At 37.4% G+C, this 16,636-nt stretch overlaps 1 protein-coding gene across 3 annotated transcripts in view; it reads right to left on the reverse strand.

Moving 5' to 3' along the window:
* LOC137172116 (1-phosphatidylinositol 4,5-bisphosphate phosphodiesterase delta-3-A-like) overlaps positions 1-15,087 on the reverse strand; it is a 29,770-nt gene extending 14,683 nt beyond the window's left edge. For all 3 annotated transcript variants that reach the window (XR_010924887.1, XR_010924888.1, XM_067576380.1), the window contains exons 1-3: positions 14,847-15,087; positions 3,572-3,627; positions 3,363-3,474 (exon numbers count right to left, since the gene is read on the reverse strand). Coding sequence is in view for 1 of the 3 variants with exons in the window: in XM_067576380.1 (XP_067432481.1) it covers positions 3,363-3,474; positions 3,572-3,627; positions 14,847-14,919 (241 nt within the window). In the remaining 2 variants the exon portion in view is untranslated. The remainder of the gene's footprint in view (positions 1-3,362; positions 3,475-3,571; positions 3,628-14,846) is intronic.
* Positions 15,088-16,636: the final 1,549 nt, after the last annotated feature.

A 16,636-nucleotide genomic window follows, 5' to 3' on the forward strand; every position in this document is an offset into this window, starting at 1 on the left:
TATTTTCAACCAGTTTGTTCATCCAGCACACATTGACGCTCATTTTTATATGAATGTCTCCTAGTGCATACTTTGACAATAACATCACACTGTCTGGTGGATTTGAATAAACCAGATTACATATTTGACCAAACATCAGCTGATGTTTGACTGTGGTTTCACTGGAGACTCCACACAGCTTGTTTCAGAAGTCCTGTGACGTCACAAACTTACCGTAAAGCACTGTGTGTACTGTGTGTGCGTGAGAATAGAAAGAATAACAGCATACAATAGGGAATTCTGCTCGAATTATATTAAATGCTATTCAGGTGCAGGTGCTCTGGTGGCTGAGAGAAATGGATCATACTGGATACAGTATGATCCCTGCAAAATAAAATAATAGAACCTGCAGAGTTTTTAGCTTCAATAAGCAGTCACAATCTTCATCAGGCACAAAACATCTCTGCAAGCATCACATAATACATACTGTATCCAAAAACAATGACAATAAGCAACACGAGTGCAGGTCAACCGTGTATTCAATTATTGTCATCATCTTGTGATATGTATATAATGCAATCCTTGTGGAAATGTTGTTATTATGGGAGCAAAAAATATATTAAGCATAATTTAATAATAAATAAATAATAAAATAAATTTTCCCCACTTTTTATTTCCTGCTTGATTAATCTACTGAAAAGTACTCCACAGATTTAACATTGCACTCCTGTAACATTGTCTGACTCACAATGGACAGTTTATAAAAAAAAAAAAAATCAAAATTCATTCAGCAGAAGCAGAGATATTGTCTTTTTTATTCCACACATTCTTCTTCCTTCCCTCTGCCTACATTACCCACAATGCAACAGTTTAGTCAGAGATTCAGGTGGGATATGTCACATGTCAAGAGACATCACTTGAGGCAACTTATCAGATTTCACAAAGCTCCCTCTCCCTTTTGCAATTCCTTCAGCAACGGGTCCTTCAGCAACCATGAGCCCAAAAGTACACAAAGGCTTTTGTTAAGAATTAGATGTGGTCTAGTCACTATTTCTTATGATGGACATAATGCAGTTAGTTTGATTATAATTGTTTTTTTCTATGGAAAGCTGTTAAATTAAGCTTTCAGTTTCCATATTAACACATTTTACAGTTTGCTGATGCTCCTATTCAGAGTGACCTTCTATAATGGGACGCATGGTTGCGCTGACGAGGAACTCTGCAACCTTTTTAATTACCATGCACTCTCTCAAAGCACAAGATGAATCCGTGGTATCACAAGATGAATAAGAAAGAATAAGAATATCTCTGTTACACAAAATTTGTTCATTTGTTTTGGCTTTTCTTAGTTTTTTTCTTGTGAAATTCTGGACACTCTTCACCTCTTCAGGCCTCTGAAAATTATTTAAATGAAACACAATTCATAACTCGTCTTTTGATGCACATCATATACTACCAGTGTGTCTTAAAGCTATAAGCTATGATGAGGTGTCACAAGTAGACATTGCTTCATTTTGAGGGGTCACAAGCCAAAAATGTTGGGGACTACTGCACTAGACCACCCAGTCTGCTAATAACAAACACCTTAACTACTGGGAGTGGCTGACTAGTTACTACTTTCCTCTATCCACATGTCAAGTCCAATTAAATCTTGAGGAGCTTTCACAAGGAGGTATGATCAGAGAAGAGGGTATGCTGTAATACAGGGGATTCAGCTAAAAACAAGACTTTAAACTTAAGCTTGTGTGTATGTGTGTGTGTGCGTGTGTGTGTGTGTGCTCTGTTACAGGGGGTGTGCTTATCTGTAATGATTTAGGGTGTTGTGAAGGCAAGAGACGCAACACACACACACACACACAGCTATGGTGGTTTGAGGAGAGACCCCATAACTAACACACACACACACACACACACACACACACACCCATGCACAAAAAGCACGCACTGCGCCACATCACAAGGAAATCTAGTTTTACAGCAATTAAAGGCCTTGTAGTGAACATGGAGGCTAACCTCATGGTTGAGCTGTATGATAACTATATAGCACCAAACCACAGGCTCCAGGGCCGACTCCCACCACCATATAATGTTCTATAATCTCACTGTTTGAACTACAGCAGGATCTGTTGCCATCTTAGGCTCAAAATAGATGAACTCTATAATCAAGGTCCCATGTGTGACCCTCAGATAGCAGAGGAGGAGAGTAGCTGTGTTAGTGAGTCTATGTCCATACAGAGCAGTAAGTAGCAGTTGTAGTTAACAGAAATAGATACTGTATATCCATGTTTCACCTTACACGCCCAGTCTGCGCACTAAGCTCTCCTGGAACCACTTCTAGAAGAAAGGAAAGGCCTGCTTGTTACCAATTATCATACGGAGATGGTTCTTAACATCTGGGTGGGGCCCCTTAAAGGATGATTTTGAAGGGTTCACAGAATGGATTCTACGGTGTTGTAGAACTGTAATGTAATGTATATGGCAGGGGTCTTCATGGGTCCACTCGGTTCCTTGTAACCAAGATCTGACCTTAGGTCAGTGTGTCAATATGTCTTCATCTTGAAACAAACTAGTCTGCACAAAGTGTCACTTGACCACATATGCATGTAAAAGTGTTTATAGCTGTTATAAATGGCCACACTTAAACCCTTCTGTCATAGAGAAGGTCAAGATGGGATAATCGTTTATATTACTTTGGTGTTACACTCACTTGTACACACAAAAAGTGGCAGAAGAGGCTGTACTGTATTAGTTTTAAAACCAATAAAAAGAATTTGAAAAGAAAAAGTGATAGAAATAGTTGTATAAAGAATGAAAATATAAAGCTTGAGAGAGAAGTTCAAACCCTGCTTACTTTCTCATCCCTTGCAACACTACATGAAGTGGGTGTGATTGCTGGATTGTTGGCTTCAGAAAGTTCCAGACATTTCAGATGATGACAACAAGCACTTCCATTTAGTGGACTCACTACCAGCTCTGATTACATGGTGTGTCATAATCATAGCAGGAGAAATTTTCTTTTCATCCATAGCTGCAAATTTGATGTGTTTCCTTTCTTGGACTAAGTCATTTTTACACGTTTAACAAGTGAGCGTCTAAAGAGTACCTCTTGGACCTTTGCAACCCATTGCAAAATAATGACTGATATTAAATTCATGAGACTCATGGAGACATTATATTAAAAACCAAAAATAATATGTAGTATTTTATTTTGCCACACATAATTGTGATGAGCACACACATCTGGACACAGTGAGTTGAAACTGACCTTTGTCGTATACCCTGCATTTTGTGTTGTCAGTTTGTGCTTGTATGTTTCTGCAATGACTGCCATGTCAAATTCCTTGTCAATACGTTGATTCTGATTTATAGAAAAGAACACTTACAGGATTGTTGCTCCTTGGCCCGGCTGGAGGTTTTGTGGGACTGACACCAGACGGTGACGCCATCTTCCAGCAGCTTCAGAGTTCGTCGCTTCTGCCAGCGAGGTGAGCGGACCTTCACACATGATAGATTTATTAGTTCAATCTCATTTATTTTATTACTAGCTACTACTGACACCTACCTACTACAAGTAATTTCTAATCAGTAATACCTTCACCATACTGGAGCCCTGCAACATCCGCTTCACATCTTCATCTTCCTGCACTCCTACAGACAAAGAAATGGTTGAAGAAAGATAGGATGTCATAAAAATTGTACTGATTGTGTGCATGAGGGCAGTAAGTACACAAAGAATGCTGATCTGATCTCAACTCAGTAACACTGAAAGAAGGCAGGGGGTGAGGAGAGAAGAGGAGAATGAAAAGAGAGAAAGAGCAAAGAGCATCGTCAGAATTAGAAGCTGGTGTATATACAGTACACATCTGCTGGACCACAGCGGCTCATATGGCAGCTCTGTAATTCTGACATTTAGGTCCTGGACCAGCGGTTGGGTGTGGATAGAAATGACATGGTATGGATGGAGAGACAGAGAAAGAAAGGAGGCCTTGATTTTGAGGGAGAGGAGAAAGCAGGCAGAAGATGGGGAGCGAAAGAAAGACAGAAGTTGGTACGGTTATGAGGTGGGGCAGGTAGGACTTAGCCAAAGAAGAGAAAATTTCAATTAGCGAAGTGCTCCTGGCCTGTTATGAAAGCAATATCCTGTGACACCTTTTACAAAGATGACATATGAGGAGATGTGCCTTTCAGCGGGATATAGCTGTATTTTAACCAGAAGAGATTTTGTAATACACATATTAATTCATTTGCAAGCAATATGTGAAGCAGTGTACAGCATATACATATGTATTTATATTTATATGTATAGCATTTTAATGATTGCTGTTCATTATCTGAAAGATATGTTCCATATCTTTAGGTAGGATGTCCCTGAAGGTATGACACTTGATCCAGCACTTTTTACACAATTTAATTATTTGTTTCAGAAACTTTTCTTAGTTTCAGCATCAAATTCCCCTGCTATGCAGATGACACTCGGCTCTATGTTGCCTATGCTGTTATGCTGTTACTGTCGATATAACTGATCATAAGGGTCTCCAACTTAAGAGTCCTGTCTCCTAGCTGTTAAACAAAGTATGGAAAAAATAAATATCTAATTCAAAATGTAGAATAAACAAAATATTAGGCTTTCATCAACACTAAACAGCAGCTGACTGTTTTACTAACACTACTAAGAACTTTTCTTAGGCGCTGTCCTTAACATACATCTTGCCAAGTACCTTTCTTAGCATGATCGATGCTTCAGTTTGCACCTTCATAACTTTTGCAGTCTTTCAGTTTTCACCCAATTTGAAGTGCCCAATTCCCTGTACACTGCAGTCCTTTGGTAATTCTACTGAACTGAACTAACCTGTATATTGGGCAAAGAATTGTTACTGTTGGTTTTGGTTTCTGTTTCGCTCGTGGTAAAATGGATACAAAGAAGAAAACTCTCTTGGCATTGCTTCTCATTCAGCAAAGGAGGCTTATGTAATTTGGGATGGTGCCACACAGCTAATATGATAGCTCCCCCCATACTGAACTCTCAGATTCTTTACATTTCTCTTAAAGGTCAGCACTGTCAAGATGATTAGCAATCAATCAACCATGTAAATTTGCATGTCAGCGTTCATTACTGTTGTACTTGTGTGAAAGCACTGTATGAATTTTATGTTTCTGTGGGCAAATTCATTGATAGTGGTGATTCCACTGAAATTAATTTATTTTACAAATGGGTGGTTAACCCTAGCCCCACAGTTCCATCCCGACTGTGTGTGTCAACACAACCAAATGTGTTTTTTATTTTTGTCTGAATCTGTATATCAACCAGTAACTGTCATCCACCACTAATGTGAGAGTACTATTTGACTACAGATTTAATATAGATGATCAATCCTAAACTTGTTGTCTATGGAGAGTCATGAATATGAACTATTTATTGTGTTAAAAAAAAAAATCAGAATCCAAACAACTGACTGAAAATTGTGTAATTTAAAGATGTTTTAGTTAAGCCTCTCCACTCCAAAACCTCCAACTGGCCGAACCCAGCATGTGTTATATTTCTAAATAATGTCTTGTAGTAACCAATGAAGAGAAGGGATCTGCATTCTCATAAGTGATAAAGTGCTCTGGCCCCATGTGCTGAAATCAGTGACAAATATTTACATGAGCAAATAGTGGACAGTGATCACACAAAGCCGACATGCAAAATAACTGGGTGAGTTGTTTTAAGTTTGGAGTTGACACCTGGTGAGTCATATAAACATCATAGTTTGGTCACCATGAATACATCAGGTTCTTTATATTACATGCATGTTCAGAACACTTGAATGAAAAGTAGGAGACATTTATTTCTTGTGTTCATATATCCTGATATGTGCATTACTGTACATTATGTTGAAATGTTTTGCAGCTCAATCTTTGCAACTGATATCACACTCTGACATGCTCATTTTCTGTTTGAATCATTCAGCTGCAGTTAAATTTTCCTCTTCTTCCAGTCTGACCACGCAACATCTGTTAACCTACATTCAGATAATAATCAATCTTTGGACTTATCTCTTTAATAGCAGTGCATGAGTCAGGGCTGACGTGATCAGTACAGTGGTTAGGATTGGATTAGTGGAGGGGAGCTCAGTAGGGATAAATGCATAGTGTGTGATGCAAAAGATCTTGTGCAGTCCTGTCATGAATCAGCATGGATCAGATATAAATATATTTCAAGTACATTAACAACTGATTTAGTCAATCAGTGAAAGACAACGCAATGTTACACGATCATCAAAATCCAGTGCATGAAACACACTTGAAGTTTTGATAATTTTAGTAAACTAGTGCTGTTCCTGCTCAGAACAGGCACGTTTTGATTGCTTGGCTTCCGGTGTTGCTGCTATAACGCATAGAAAAATAAATACAGTTGATGTGAGGGGTGGATGAATATATGCACCAACAACATGAAAGAATCTAACATTCTATTAGGCCTATACACAGATGTTAAGCACTGTAATAGTGAATCTTCTCTTTTCAAGTATAATGAGGGCTGCATTTAAAAATAAAACACAAAACGGAGAGCTTTTGAAAAATGTGCATCCTAAAATAAAGTGGATGTATCATATTGGGCTCTTAGATGGTTTGTTTTCTGTGGCTTCAGTTCGGATCATATAAGTGGGTATATTTGCTCAAAAGATTTGTGCTTATATGAGACATACTGGTTTTGAATTGCCTGTCGGAAGTAGTCCGTCCATTCTTGATGAAAAGCTGCATTTTCACTGCCTACTTTTCCCTTTTAAGAGCATGTCAGAAAAAACTTTTCTCTGACTTGCTGTAAAGCTCTGATCACTTGCTGTGCTCATGCTTATGGTTTTATTATTATGGAGTACAAAAAAATCAGAAACATAAATATTTTTTGTGAAAACAACTCATGCAGAGACATTTTGGGTTTAATGAACACTCACATTCAATATTTTCAGTAGTTTTTTCATTATTTGACTATTACGCACATCATTTAGCCATTTCCAGTCAGGCCCTATGCAATTTCCAAATCATCAAATTTGATCCTGAGTAAAAATATCCACTCACAGTAATCCAAATTCATTTCCAGATTCAGAAAAATGCTCCACTCTAGTAGTGGAGGACAGTCACCACTTCAACACCCTGCTCTTTCCTCACTCCTGGACAGCATACTCCACGCTCAGACACAAAACTGAGCGGCTCACTGTTCGCTTGTTTATTCAAAGTTTATTAATATTAAACATGTGTCAAAGCACACCATGTGAAAATACTTTTCTCTGACTTGCTTTAAACCTGTTATGGGGTGATTTCCTTTGTCTCATGCTGCCCCACTTAAAGCCAAGCCATCAAATCAATGGTCATCCAGTAGTTGTAGTTACCAACAGTATGTATGGAATGTAAGTTATCTCAAGTTTCCTCTGACAAGAGGCTTAAAATGGGTTCTCAGGGGGGCCCGTGGATTTGTTATCATACAGCCATACAAGCCACGTGTGCATGTGTGGATATGTAATGTGGGGTAGTAAGTTAGAAACTCTGTTGCTGACTAAGCAAACTATTTCTGCTAATTATTTCATTCATGCCATTTGCTGTGAAGTTGCCTTTAAGTTTTCCTTCACAGATAGTGCTGAGTCCTATGCTGAGTAAGCAGGAATCAGCAGCTGAAACAGAAGTCTCACTGTGGTTTGGAAAGGGCTGGGTCACCACCCTCACAAAGAAGTCTTGATATTGGGAAAATACACACCCAAACACACTCCCCCATGTACAGCAGTGAGTTACTGTAAGTGAGAAGAGCAACGTTGCAGCAGTGGGAGATATTCAGTGGGTGTGTGGTTGTATGTGTATGTGAGCAGGAAGAGAGCCACACCATGTGAGTGTGACTTATAAACACATTGACGTCTTTTAATGATCAACCTCAAAGTAACCTGTACACAGCCCCACAGACCAGTGGACCTCAGCTGGTGTGAGGAAACCATGTGGTTTGACTAATGATACAGGCTGCTTCATGTGACCAAATGAAAAGTGCAACAACAACGGCTGTGCTGCACCTCTACAGTGGTAATATTTACTCTGTCTAGAGAGTTGAGATAAAGGCAATCACCCAAAACACACACAAAAACAAACATACAAAAACCATTGTGCTGTACTAATGCTCTCAAAAAGAAGTGAAATTATTCTGCATACTGATTTCTGATGCGTCACATTGGCCATTTTGCCAGTGGTGGAAAACTACTGGAAAAATGGTACTGAAATTGTTTTGGCACTTATTCCCAAGGCCTCTGCTTGATCTACTGTGGTTTGGACTGTACCTCATTTATATGTTACTTTGGTCAAAAGCATCTGCAAAATAAATAAATGTAAATGTGAATAAAAGTAGAAAAACCACAATAAATACAATCCTCCATTTGATAAAAACTGCCTGCTTTTTAAGATGTATTTAAGTAAAAGTAAACAAGTAAAAGAAGTTCAGTGTTGGTTAAAGTGATGGTCAGTCTAAGTTTAAAACCCTGCAGTAAATCATAGTTTCTGAACTAATTATATATTTTGCATGTAAAATTTTAATCTGAAGTAACTGTAGTTGTCATGCAGTGAATCATGAATCCTTATATGTATTGCAGTGGAAATTCTGAAAGTACCATTGGCACCAGCTCTTCATAGGTTCAAAGTTAGACTATATTTGTATAACATAAGGGTTTGCTAAATTAAAACAGGTTGTACCACACAAATTAAACTTTATGTAGGGATTAGTTCTTACAAGATATTTACACCCAGTAACTGCCAGGTGTAGCTGTTGTGTAGCTGCCTGATTTAACTGACAAAACTAATGTTAGCTTGCTAACATAGTACATATTAGTATTTTAAAATTGAATTTCACAAAAAATAACACCAACAACACACCTCAAATTACCAAATGTTTTGCCAATAATGCTTTGCTACATGACTAAATAGTGTCAGCTAGGTTAGCATAATAGGATATTTCCCAGTTGACACTGCATGAATACCACTAACTCTGAAAGCGTACATAGAAAAAATAAATAAATAAATAGGGGAGAACGGGGTAAATAGAGCCAGTGGGTAAAATGAGCCACCCCCTTTATCTAGGTAACTATAAGCAAATCATCATGTGACCACAAATTAAGAAAGTATAGTTCACATTAATCAATCCATCTTGGACTCAAGCACATGGAGAGAGTGGTCAGCAAAACAGAGCAAAAAAAAAAGATTTTTGTCATGCCAAGTGAATTCATCATGTTACTAAAGTTATCAATCTTGTATGTTAATCAAAATAGATACATTTTGGACATTATTACATGTTAATTTAAGTCAGTGTAAGCTCCAAAACAAGGTCATAAACTGATATTCTAGAGACTAGAGACACTGTTCATGTTAATGTTTGATCACTGTTACAAGTATTACAATGTTGATGAATAAATATCTAATTGTTGACTAATGTTAAGTTTAAGCCACACACAAACATGCTGTACATACAGACAGATGACAAATTAAAGGAAAAGCCAACATAAAGTGTCTTAGTAAGGTGTTGGACCACCTGAACAGCATCAGTACACCTGTCTGTATACACAAAAGCATATTTACACACATATTCTCTCTGTAGCTAACACACAAAGATCACAGTTGAACAACAGGACACAAACATAATATTTTACTTAAAAGTATGAGTTTTTGCCCTTGTTAAATTGAAATTGAAAGTTCAAAATGATCTCAAATTTGTTTGATTTTGTGTAATTTTTATATAAGTATTAATGGTAACACTATTTACTCATAGAGCGCTCAAATTACCCCATCCCCATGCTCATTTTACCCCTACCTTGGGGTAAGTTGTGCCATAGGACTAACTTTTTTTGATGTGTCATTGTTCTAAAACCATAATAATAAGATAACTTGTTTTAATTTCCATGGGTACACAACAACCTGAGGTATGTATAGTAACTATTATTTGAAAAAAATACACTTTCATTTTGCAGTAAAATCATCAAATGTAAAAAGTGGCTCATGTTAACCCGTTCTCCCCTACCTATTTTCACAAAGGATTACCAGTTAAGTTTAATATATAATTTCCTGTTTACATAGTTGATTGCTTTTGATTGGATAGCAGTTAGCCAGTAACTATCTAGTAGTTACTAAGAACCTAGTATGGATTATGGCAGAAACATAGCAATGTTTTTTACGAATAGCTGCAGTCCTATCCAGTGCTTTAAAAGTTTACTTCAGCACAATAACTGTACTTAGTAACACCCCACATCTGAATTAGATTTCTTTACTGTGCCATGCTGAAGCAGAGTGGTACAATCTTTGCTCATACTTTCTGCCCAGGCCATTTAGCTTGCGTGTGATGGAAGTATACTTGTCCAGGACCCAAATCTGTAGCAGGGGACCAGCTCTTTATATGCCAAACAGGACTTTGAAGAAACAACATGCAACCTTCCCAGAATCATGACTGATTGTGCACCTAGTCTTTATACTGAACAACAGAGTGTAACAGATGATTCTGTGTCAGAGAAAACACTAATACCCTCTCCAAACTTTTGAAACAAAATTCAGTGTGTTGTGACAGGCTCCCGGCAATTAATATTAGCATCATTCTCTATAACATTTTTTGAATTTACCAGATAATTAGGGAAGAGCTCTGTGCTGAGTGATAATCATAGCTAATGAAGATGTCTTTGAAGTCCCCTTGGACACACCGATGCCACATGCACATAAACACTATGAGGAGACACACACACACGCAGCAGTAATGACCTTCACAGTCAGACACATAGAGATCATTAGTGCTCTGTCCTTAATTAACTGCCTCTTCAATAACTTCCTCAATAAAGGCCATCGACATGGGAAATGAAAACATTAATATTTATTATTTTTGCAAGTCACCGAAATAAATGAATGAGTTTGCTAAAAGGTAACCAGAAATTTTAAGGTTGATGATGCAAAATGTTACAAATGATACATTTTCAGTTCTTTCTTGCTACATTTACCTACCTTGTGTTTTAAGAAGTAAATTGATTTTTTGGGAAATAAACTTCTTCTGTCTTCTTTCAAAGACTTAGAGGAGAAAATTGGTACCAAGCTCATGTTTGTCCATTAGAGCTGGAGACAGAAGGCCATTAGCTTAGAATAAAGACTGGAAGCAGAGGGAAACAGCTGGCCAGCTAATCTGTACAGAAATGTAAAAACAAGAATTTGGGATTTTAGAGGTAGTTACCAGGTGTTACTATTTCTTGGTGAAGTAGTCTTTACACTAAGCTAAGCTACACTAAGCTTATCACCTCCTAGCTCTAGATGCATTTCATACACAAACATGAGAGTGATATTGGTCTTTCTGTTCTTACTCTTAGAAAGAAAGCAAATAAGTGACTTTCCATACAGAATCAGTCAAAAATTTGGACACACTTTCCATTCCCTTGAATGAGAAAGTGTGTCCAAAGAGATCGGGTTAGGCTTAACACCTCTGGAAATGTGGACTCTCACCCAAGCTATTTTTGTCATTTATAATTCGAGGATTCATTTCACGTCCTGAATCTAGAGTGGATTACAAGACTTAAACAGTCCTTGAATCACAGATAATAGAGACATTCTAGGAAATGAAATGAAATCCTGGAGGGAGGATTTCAAAAACAGAAGAGAGGAGCTGAGTTTCAGCGGTTTAGGCTGTAGCCAAATTAGATCCGTAAAAGCCAATATACTGTATGTTAGTGGAATACAGGATATTTTCCAAACTGGGAGACAAACTGGAGGGCAGGTGTGACGACTACTGGTCAAATGATTAGTTGATTAATCAATCAGTCAATGAACAGATGAATTAACAAATGACATACTGTATGACATACTGTATATTGTGTTATTGGTTTATCCAGTAAAAATACAAAATGTGTTTGTGTTGACTGCAGCCTCTTGGTCTAATGGATTTGTTGCTTTTTTGGTTTTATATCATTGTAAATCAAACACTTTCAGGTTTTTACTTGGCCATGCTGGCAGCTGGCTCTAGAGATGGTAATGTCGTTCTATCAGTCCACCACTTTGGTTCAGACTGAAATATCTCAACAACTAGAACATGGATGAGTACAAGTACATGTGCCATCAGCAGTCAAGATTTTCACATATCCAATGAAATATCTCAACATCTACTGGGTGGATTGGCACATTCATGCTCCTCAGAGGATAACTTCTGTTGGCTTTCATGATAGCCTGATGTTTTCCCACCATGAGGTTAACATCTGTGCTTTTCAGTGAGGTGTCTTTACAACTATTGAATGGATTTCCATGGAATCTGGTACACACATCCATGTGTGTAGAGTGTAGTAAAGTATATAGTGTAGTAATTCTGAGGAAGAATTTAGGTCAAAATGTTTGTTTGTTCACTACTTTGGTTTATGACCAAAAACCTGTAAAACTAATCACATTACTAATCACATTCCCAAACTCTATATATTCATTAACTAATAAGGATTCAGATTAATTTATAACCAACCCTAGTTATAGCCCTGTTGGTGTACCTACTCTGTAATCGGTCTATATTTGTAGATGCTGTTGCTCTCAACTCAATGTAAAAACTGTGTCTGGGTATTAACAGGCTTTTCTGTGACATTTGATAAGGCTAGGTGATGCTGCTGGTGGGACTGGTGTTGGTATAGTCGCTGCAGGATCACTGACCAGCTATGGAAGGTTCTGGGGCTTGGTGTCGTGTCTTATGACAGCTATATTGAAGGTTGACAGCTGTGCACTGTTGCTTGTGTTTGTTAGCATACACACATCTTGGCCATCTGAACAGACATGGTTCATTTCTGCACTGCTTTTAAATCAGAGCTCAACTAATCGTCATCACTGCTGTTATTAGAAATACCAGATGTTCCTAAAGCTCTACCAGTGTTATAAGTAATGGAGGTAATGGAGGGTTTGCCTTGAGATGATTGACAAATTAATGAGAAGGCATGTCCACTGATGTAAAACAGTTAGTTGGATCCTCCTTGCCTCATAGTGATATTTCACGTTTGTGAGTACAACAGGAACTACAGTATTTCTCCATAAGAAAATAGTTCAGAGTAAAGCTGCTTCTTTAAAATTAAGACAAGTTGACACATATATGAAACATTTATAAAAAAAATCCTCTGATGATTCACTTTTACCAATTACCAATTACATTGACTGACCTTTGCCAGCACTGTCTTTTATAAGTGTCTCTGTGATTCAAATCATTATAGTGTATAAACTTAGTTGCAAACTAGTGTTGTCAAGTTTGTATGTCAGAGAAAATACTGAATTTAATTGAAACAACGCCTTTTCCTATAGCCGAAACCATCTCCATTTGTTGACAGGTCTTGTTTTAAACCTCCAAGCACTGATAAATCAAATGAACAGCTTTGTGTTAGCATGTCCAGCTCTACTGTATTTAGAAACCATGGATTATGTTTATTAGAAACTGGTCCTTTCTACACATTTCTTTTTCTGAGAAAATATACAAAACTTGTAGTTCTGTGTATTACTGTACATATTACACATAATGACATCAGAGAAAATGAGCAGAATATAGCAATGACAGGCTCCCTGCTGCATGGTGTGCTAACACTCTGACCCAGTTATAATGACCAACCTCATGAGTCAAGAAAGTTATGAGAAGGAAGTCAGTAAAAGCGCAGGCTAGCACTGTTTACATAGTTGTCTGTTATTAAAGTGCCCATTGTCCACTAGCTTGTTCTTACTGGTGAACCTGGAAACATGTTGCCCCAAATATCTCCTCTGGTTGTGGAGAAAATGTGCTTAACCAGCTGGTAAATGTTTGTTTTTCCCCATGTGGGACACCAGAGTTTATAATCTGTCTGGACAAGTACATATGACATCCCTGCAGAGCAGAAGCAGTGTGTGTGTGTGCTGCCAGTGATGGTTTCCAAGATACACCAGCTACTTTTATTATCCCACTGTACCTGCCAAACATGAGCTCCATAATGGAACAAAACTCCACATCAGTGCTGCTCAATCATGTGCCACAGATGCTCACAAGTCTGCAAGTTTTTCATTTCAGTCAAAGTCTTCAGCAGCTGATCAGTTTGTCTTTCATGGTTGAGGGTGTGCAGACAAATCAGAGAAAAACAAAGACTCTTAAGTCATGATGGCACAGAATTGAGACGGAGAGCTGCACCCTTCTCTATTTAGATTCTGTGATTTTAAAAGTCTCTATCACAGATCATAACTAAATGTGGCTGGTCATAATAATTCATGTTGTAAAGAATATGATTGTAAACTGACCTCTAGTCTGTGAATCATTCATGCAATTTTTCAGATTAAAACCACACTCTTTATCAGATATTAGCTGCTAAAACGATCAGTCAATGTGGGAATCTGCAGCTTTTTTGTTTTATATCATTTAAATTGCACTTTTCTTTGTGGCTGTTGCTCAAACATGACATCAGACAGGGCTCTGGCAATTATTTTCATTATTTTCTGACATTTTAGAGACTAAATGATGATAATAATCGTTAGTTACATCTTTAAACCTAAGATGACTCTATGCACATTTTATATGTATTATGAAAACAAAGTAGGCTATATACTCCATTATAATGGCAAATAAATTCATTTAAATTTACTTTACCCACCTTTAAACTTGCAGAACATAGTATGAGATACAGTGACACGCAGCAGGCTATGCCTTAATGACAGTGTAATCCACTTGTTTTTCCTCGCCCTTTGAAGGATTTTCCCTTTTTTTTTTTTTTAATTGCTGTCCATGCGGATTTGAAATGTTTCCTCTTATCTCAGAGTCACAACTCATCACACGCATTTACGGCTGTACATCAGCATCATTATCTCAGTGGGAGAAGCTTTTGATCATTGAATACATTCAGGATCCATGACACAAAACTCACCCAGATTCCTCAGAGGATCGATGGCTTTTGACTCGGACGTCCCGGCGCCGTTTTTCTTCCTGTTGCCCAGCATAATGCAAGGAGGCTGCGCTTTGTCTCGCCAGGCTGTGCCTCTCTCTTCTTCCCGTTCTCTGTTTATGTTGTGTTGTGTCTTCAGGCAGCAGCTCAGCAGTCTGTAGGCAGACTGCGATTCATGCTTTTATCCCGGAGGAGGCCAAACCGTCAGACCGCTGATGTCACTGAGATTGGATTTATAAACACAGAACTGCACAAATAAAGCACACCACAGCAGAAACAGATTTCCGGGCTTGACTTTCAAAATAAACCATTGATTAAGAATCGCGTAATTTCATACGATAATAATTTATATATTAAAAATCTTGAAGCAATAATTCTAATAATAATACAGTTTAGGGTTATGAATCTCATTATATCATTTACGTTTTGTCATTTGGCAGACGCTTTTATCCAAAGCAACTTACAAGCTCTTATTGTTTGTGAATATGAATGGACCCCTACCCCAAATTAAATGATTACGCAGTATGAAGATCCCTTTATATTTCTAAATGTTCACCAGGAAAATCACACCGCAAATTCTCCGAATGGTGCCATGATATGAGAGCTGTTTTACATCTGGTTTAAAATTTGATTTTTTTTTTCTTTCAGTCAGAAACAGAAAGTGAGGGATTGCGAACTCTGTATTATACTGCTAAAATCTGCAAAATCACACCCTGCCAAAGCCTACATAAATGGCACCCATCCTATCTAATGTATATCACAGAGGTATCTTTTGTAAATGAAAATGTATATTTCAGTAAGATGATAAGATGAAATGAATTAGATTGAACATTTTCCCAAAAAATCTTTATTTTCTCAGCTCTGTAATAATTTCTTTTCTGTTGTGTCAATGAAAATGTAACTCTCACTTCTTTATTACCAACGCAACAATTATTATGTTTTTGTTTTGAAGGCGAACTAAAACATTTCCGGGTTTTGTAATATATTTGATCTATCTTCAGCAACTTGACAACAAACGGAATTTAAACGGATTATAGGTCGAGGAGAGACGCTCATGTATCTAAAGAGAGATAGCCTTTCTCTTTTCAGTCTACTGATCTCTAATTTTAACCAAACCACAGGCTAAGTGATGAAGGTGCCGAAAAATAACTGAAAATAGTTTATCCCCTAATACTGTTTGCAATAATTAGGGCAATGGTGCTACATAATGATTTATGCACAAAACGGCAGTAAAACACTGACTGTAGTGGGTCTTTAATGAAATTATGGCTCTAGTTTATTTCATTCTGTGCTGCCCTCTGGACTGGCGGGAATAAGTACACTTAAGATTTAGAGTCATTAATTAGAATAGAGGCTAAAGAACTGACCCTGCCTCCGGATAGTATAAATCACTCTAGTTTAGAGTGATTTATACTGATCACTTGATTGTAAGGAAAGACTGGCTCTGACTTAGGCACTGTACGTATCACAAAGCATTTAACTTAATATGTTCATTTTTATTTGTTATTTTTCGCCATATTTTTATGTGTAACATGTAGTGTTAATTAATTGCTTTGTTGATTTCAATTTGTTTTAAGATGAGATGGAATAATAATAAAAAATAAACTTTTCATATATATACAGTACCAGTCAAAAGTTTGGACACACTTTCTCATTCAATGAAACGGGAACGTGTGTCCAAACCTTTGACTGGTGCAAAATCATAATACAAACATTCGATAAAATGGTTAAACTGAGTCTAGCTGACAAATTTAAAGACTTTGATTTAGACA

Source organism: Thunnus thynnus, chromosome 20 (genome assembly GCF_963924715.1).
Source record: "Thunnus thynnus chromosome 20, fThuThy2.1, whole genome shotgun sequence".
Classification (NCBI taxonomy): domain Eukaryota; kingdom Metazoa; phylum Chordata; class Actinopteri; order Scombriformes; family Scombridae; genus Thunnus; species Thunnus thynnus.